The 6,569-nt window shown below is 36.1% G+C and overlaps 2 protein-coding genes across 8 annotated transcripts in view; both read left to right on the forward strand.

Moving 5' to 3' along the window:
* ehbp1l1b (EH domain binding protein 1-like 1b) overlaps positions 1 to 1,403 on the forward strand; it is a 31,147-nt gene extending 29,744 nt beyond the window's left edge. For all 7 annotated transcript variants that reach the window (XM_052115754.1, XM_052115755.1, XM_052115757.1 and 4 more), the window contains one exon: positions 376 to 1,403. In XM_052115754.1, coding sequence (XP_051971714.1) covers positions 376 to 463 — 88 coding nt within the window. In that variant the 3' untranslated portion in view covers positions 464 to 1,403. The remainder of the gene's footprint in view (positions 1 to 375) is intronic.
* Positions 1,404 to 2,604: 1,201 nt separating this feature from the next.
* Positions 2,605 to 6,303, forward strand: LOC127635616 (ras-related protein Rab-1A-like). The gene is made up of 6 exons (XM_052115762.1): positions 2,605 to 2,857; positions 4,024 to 4,096; positions 4,752 to 4,847; positions 5,093 to 5,188; positions 5,309 to 5,440; positions 5,593 to 6,303. The coding sequence occupies exons 1-6, from the start codon at positions 2,844 to 2,846 to the stop codon at positions 5,785 to 5,787; spliced, it is 606 nt and encodes a 201-aa protein (XP_051971722.1). The 5' UTR covers positions 2,605 to 2,843; the 3' UTR covers positions 5,788 to 6,303.
* Positions 6,304 to 6,569: the final 266 nt, after the last annotated feature.

Below are 6,569 nucleotides of genomic sequence, written 5' to 3' on the forward strand. Positions count from 1 at the left end.
TGACAGAGTGACCTAAAATCGCTGTTTTTGGTGCACCACAATCAAAATGGATTGCTGAGGACTGTAGGCCAATGATAGGCTTATGTTCAATAGCCTATATTGCTTCTGAAGTCAGTTTTTGCATTGTCTTTTAAATGCTTTACTGGTCTGCGACAATAATGAAATGCTTTGTAATTATCTCAAATATTACATGTATAAAATATATTATAGTTATAATTATTTCCATTTAACTATTATTATATATTGATTAAATATTGAATCATTTGAGTGCCATTCTCAGCAAATATTTTTATGCGTGATTAATTTGAGTAATTAATCAGCATGTAGTGTAATTATATGACACATGTAAACACTGACTGTGTTTTGTATTTGCAGGGCTCTGGAGGAGGATGAGAGGCTGGAGAGAGGTCTGGAAGAAAGACGAAGAAAATGCAGCAATAAGGAAAAGTGTGTTCTTCAATAAAAATGCTAAACTTTATATCAGAACTGTGGCTCACTGCACCCAGCACTCCACCAGAGACAACTTACATTTGGCATCTAAATCACTTCGACCATAACGGGACATGAGTGTGCCTTTTTAGAGTCTTTTGGTTTGAATGTGAAGACCTTCAAGAGACATTTTGGAGGATTGTGGGATCTTCTTGGGATATAAAATATGTCCAGTGAAGATCAAGTTATTCTCTAAATGTTTTATTTTTTTAAGTCTGAACTTTAATTTGATGGTTTTGCCAATGAAGTGGTATTCCATCTAGAGTTTGGTATGCAAGCAATATTACTGTAAATCTGAAGAGTCTATTTTGCCATGTGTTTTATTGGATAATTTGTATCAATTTCTTTCACGTTGCTCCATATAGGACACATTTTTCTGAAGGGGCTTGAACCAAAGTTGGCTGTTTTACATTATTTATTTAAGTGTGATGTTTCCTGGTATGCCAGAATGTCTCTGCTGTGCCATTGTTTTGTAATAGCTGCAAAATTGTATTTTCTGATGGTTCATGAACAGTATATGTTAACTTTTTTCTAGTATCTAAAGAGGACTGTATTTATAAAGTTATTTTTGCATTGCAGTGCCTTTAGAGGTTTAATACCTTTTGACATGGGGCTTTTTCTATAACAAAGACATTTTGCATTTTTGTCTTTTGAAGCTTGAAATCTATCTCAAAATGAAAAATATTTATGGATTGTTTTATAGAGTTTTATAGGCACTGTAATCCTTTTGATGTTGAAATGTATTATTCATTCCTATTTGAACATTAAGGGTGTTTAATTCGATAAAGTTTGATGCTGTTTTTATTATCTTTGTATCAATCATAATTTAGATATTATATCTGGATACAGAATTGTGTTTTGTAAGCATTGTACCTTTTCAGATTGTTCAGAGTTTTGAAGTTAAAGGGATATTTCACCCAAAAATGTTGTCATTATTTACTCACTCTCATGTTGTTCCAACCCCATATGACTTTATGTCTTCCGTGGAACACAAAAGAATATATTAGGCAGAATTACTGAATCAGTCACCATTTACTTTTTTTGTATGGAGAAAAAAAATGCAATGGAAAAGAATGGTGACCATGAGGCCATTTCCACAATAATACATAATGTTTGTATCAACTTTGCTGCATTAATACCTATCATCAGCACTAGAACCACCAAAAATGTGGTGTTTTTATCATTACCGCATACTCATTACTGCATATTTTTTGTTAGGAAACAGTATGAAAACAGAGAAGAAAAATAGTATGTGTGTGGCCTTAAAGTTATAGTTCACCCAAAAAAGAAAAGAAAAAAATTATTTCATGATTTACTCATCCTTGTGCCATCCCACGTGTATGACTTTCTTTCATCTGCTGAACACAAACAAAGGTTTTTAAAATAAGATTTCAGCTCTTTTGGTCCATAGCCACAATGCAAGTGAATGGTCGCCAGATCTTTGAAGCTCCAAAATGCATATAAAGACAGCATAAAAGTATTCGATACAACTCCAGTGGTTTAATCCATATCATCAGAAGCATTATGATACGTGTAGGTGAGAAACAGCTCAATATTTAAGTAATTTTTACTATAAATCTCCACTTTTACTTTCACTTTCACATTCTTTTGTTTTTGGAGACTCACATTTTTTTGTGCATATCACCAATTATAGGTCGGGCTGGTCAAAGGCTTAAATATTGATCTGTTTCTCACACACAGCTATCATATTGCTTCAGAAGACATGAATTAAACTACTACGGAGTCATATGGATTACTTTTATGTTGTCTTTATAAGCTTTTTGGAACTTCAAAGTTCTGGCCACCATTCTGGGATGGCAGGAGGGTGAATAAATGATGAGAGAATTTTCCTTTTGGGGTGAAGTGAACTATTTCTTATACTGCCTGCCTAACATCTCCTTTACAGTTCCGCAGAAGAAATAAAGTCTTACAGGCTTGGAAAAACATCCTGATGAGTGAATGGTGACAATTTTCCTGTTTGGGTGAACTCAAGGGTTGAACTGTCCCTTTAAATTCATCAACACAAGTACGACGTAATATAACAGATGCGTGGGTCCCACCACAAGACGGCGACAGCTGATTAGAATTAAGATCTGTAGCGGTTCAACACTATCCGTCACTGCCGCACCTGCGCGGCTTGTAAAAAACAGGGAGGAAAGGAGCCGGAAAGTCAGTCTGGGGTGATTATACAACACGATCTGTAAACGGTGCACAAAACTCAGAAGTCCTCTTTTTATTGCTGCTATTCAAAGCTCAGTACTGGCTTAGCGTTTGCGGTCAGCCGGTGATCAAAAGGCGACTCAGAGCGCTCCGACCAGCTGGACAAACAATAAACATCTCTTTGCTGTCACATCATGAACCCTGAATAGTAAGTCGTATTAGCCTGTGATCTACTGTGACATCCTATACCCTCTTCATAATCTCCAGTGAGCGAGTAAACTACATTTCTAATGCAGTTGTTGATCAAATTACGTAATTATTGACGAGTACGTGATATGATCGGGACTAACAGCAGTTGCTATGGTTACTGTTGTAATGGATGCTGCACTGGAGTTGCATGTGCTGATAAATGTGTGATAATGGGACTCAGGGGCGGCGTTTGCGTATGGTAGTTGCTATACCCTAGCATGCAGAAAAATATATGCCTCATTAAGATTCAGTTTGCTCGTCACTTCAGTCTGTGTCGGCCTCGTTTCCCCAAATCATTATAATCCCAATTATATATTAGAAACGACAGTACGAATTATTTTAGAATTATGGGATGTTCCCAAAAGCATCGTAATTTAAGTACTTGAAAATGGTCGTAGATCTAGTGTTCTGGAATAAGGACATACTGTATCTGATTTATGCAGACGCCTGCAGGACAATCGCGAAATTACACCTCTTACGATTTAATACAGTCTTACACTTTATGCAGACGTATACAATGTGACCATGATAATTAAAATTTTTATTGTATTTATATTTAAATAGAGCATAATTATAAATGTCTACTTATGTCAATGAACCTACGTGGGCCTGTTTTTTTTTTATGTAATATATTTTAAAATTAAGGCATTAAATAAATAAATGAATGAAAACAAAACAAAAAAAATATATATATATACATATATATATAATTCTGTAGCATAAATCAATAAATTACAGACATTGAGATGTTTTATATTGTGCACTTGCTATAGGCCCGCTGCCAACACGGTAAACATATTTGTGTAAACAAATTAACGAAACACTGAAACATGCAGTACTTATGATGAACAAAGCATAGATTATGTAAAAAAAAATAGATCGTACTGTTCTGATTGTTCAGTAATAATTATAAAAAAACTATGTTTAGTTAATTAGTTAAAGGTAATTACTTTCCAAGGGTTTATTTGCCTTACCTTAGGTTTTTGTGAAACGCCGCCACCGATTGGACTGCAAGCAATCGAGCAGGACTCTAACTTTAGATTATGTCATGACAGATCAGTTTGTTTTCCATAGAGCTTTCAGCAAGCACCTTGCATAGTTATGTTTTTTTACATATTTCCACAGTGACTACTTATTCAAGCTTCTTCTAATTGGAGATTCTGGAGTTGGAAAATCCTGCATTCTTTTACGATTTGCAGTTAAGTGGCCATCAGCATCATTTTGGGATAGTAGTGACCTCTTGTCTCGCATGCTTAAAGGGATAGTTTGCCCAAAAATTTTAATTCTCTCATTATTCACTCACCCTTGTGCCATCCCAGATGTGTATGACTTTCGTTCTTCTGCTGAACACAAATTAAAGTTTTTAAAAGAAAATCTCAGCTCTGTTGGTCCATACAGTGCAAGTGAATGGGTACCAAAAGTTTGAAGCTCCTAAAAAGCACATAGAGCTAATCTATGTGACTCCAGTGGTTAAATCCATGTCTTCTGAAGCGATCCAATCGGTTTTAGATGAGAAAAGAGCAAAATATAACTTATTTTCACCATAAACCTTGATATCAGCAGTCTCCTTGGCAATCATGTTTTTAAGCTCGATTAAAATTCCTAGTGCCATCTAGTGCACTGCATATGCAGCACTAGTAAGTGTAATCAAGCTTGAAATCATGATCACCAAAGATACTGCAGATGTCAAGATTTATAGTAAAAGTAAAGGTGTTATATTTTAGTCTGTTCTCACCCAAAATAGAAAGTACGTCATACACCTCTGGGATGGGATGAAAGTGAGTAAATGACCCAAGAATTTACATTTTTGGGTGAACTATTTCTTTAAATCTTGATTGACTCTTCAATTTCAGGACGACACCTACACAGAGAGTTTCATCAGCACTATTGGAGTGGATTTCAAGATCCGAACTATTGAGTTGGATGGAAAAACGATTAAACTGCAGATAGTAAGTTTCATACAATAAGATTCTTCTGTGGAACACAAAACGAGATGAAGAATGACAGAATGACAACCTCCATCAGCATACACTTTCATTGCATCTTTTTCCATACAATGAAAGTGAATGGTGCCAGAGGCTGAAATTTGATATTCAATTCATTTTAATGAATTACGTTTATTTATTATTATTCTCTCCTGCAATATGCCTTTCATTTTAACAACAGATCAAATTAGTTTTGACCATTTTTACAGTGGGATACTGCTGGCCAGGAGAGATTCCGAACCATTACATCCAGTTACTACAGAGGAGCTCACGGGATCATTGTTGTGTATGATGTTACAGACCAGGTTTGTGAAACCCATCTCTAAAATATGTATGCATCTCTACAGTATGCAAGTTCATGGATTTTGCTTAAATTATAGATTCTAAATACAGTTTTAAAAGATCTAATGTTGGTGTCATTTCAGGAGTCCTACAACAACGTAAAACAGTGGCTGAAGGAAATTGACCGCTATGCGAGTGAGAACGTCAACAAACTACTTGTAGGGAATAAGTGTGACCTAACTACAAAAAAAGTTGTGGACTACACCACAGCTAAGGTTGGTCTTTAGGAACTAAAGAACAACATTTTTCTATTGGCTTCTGTTTAGTCAGCTTAAACACATGCATGTTAAAAATGAACTTGAAAATGAATGAAAATACTAATTAAATACAAAGACAAGCCTGCTTTCTCTTTTTTGGGAAATCACAGGAGTTTGCTGACTCTCTTGGCATCCCTTTCCTTGAGTCGAGTGCTAAAAATGCCACAAACGTGGAGCAGGCCTTCATGACCATGACAGAGGAAATAAAGAAGCGAATGAGACCAGGGGCTTCTGGGGGTTCAGAGAAGCCTGATCTGAAAATCGAGAGCACCCCAGTACAGCAGTCAGGCAGCGGGTGCTGTTAGGACACTGTCATATATTCTCAGGGAGAGTGATGAGCTGACAGGTTTTGAGGACTGGACACTGAGTATTGTATGGAGGTGGCAAATCTGGAAATATTTAATGACAGACATTGTCCTAAGTGGTGCTCAATAAAGTCAGAAATCATTACTGTTGTTTGACTAAAGAAACGCTCACATGGCTCTTCCCATATTTATGCTGACATGTTTAAAATTTACCATTAAAGCACAGGCACGCATTGATTCAGGTACTTGCCTGAAAATTGAAAATGAAAATGTCCAGATCACTGTGCAGCATCCACAATTGGTCCAATAATATGATTATTCAAAAATACTAGTTGCAACTCACTGAATTGGTGCCCTTGTTTGTGCTTTACAAGGAGGTCTGTGTCAGAGTTGTTGAGTGGTCATTGCCAGTATTGTACATCAGCTTGGTTGGGCTCTGACCCTCCAAGCATGTGTGGTGTTTTACTGTGGTTCTTTAAAATAAAACTATGTTGTTTTGTGTTAAGTGGTTTCTATTATTGTCTTAATAACATCATATTTACACGGTTTTCCGTTTTGAATTGGGTGAGATCACAAGCACCACAAATAGTCATTTCAAGTCAATCTGTGTTTAACCACCTGATGGCATAACAAATGCCCCTGATTTTGTGAGGTCTCACAGACAAAACAGTAAATCAGATCAGTCTTGTTGACCTAAAGATCACATCAGTTTCTGCAGTGAAACTTCAAGATGAAGTTGCTAGAAAAAAAAGAAAAGACTGGAGAAAGAGCTCTTTACATTG

Source organism: Xyrauchen texanus, chromosome 43 (assembly GCF_025860055.1).
Source record: "Xyrauchen texanus isolate HMW12.3.18 chromosome 43, RBS_HiC_50CHRs, whole genome shotgun sequence".
NCBI classification, from domain to species: domain Eukaryota; kingdom Metazoa; phylum Chordata; class Actinopteri; order Cypriniformes; family Catostomidae; genus Xyrauchen; species Xyrauchen texanus.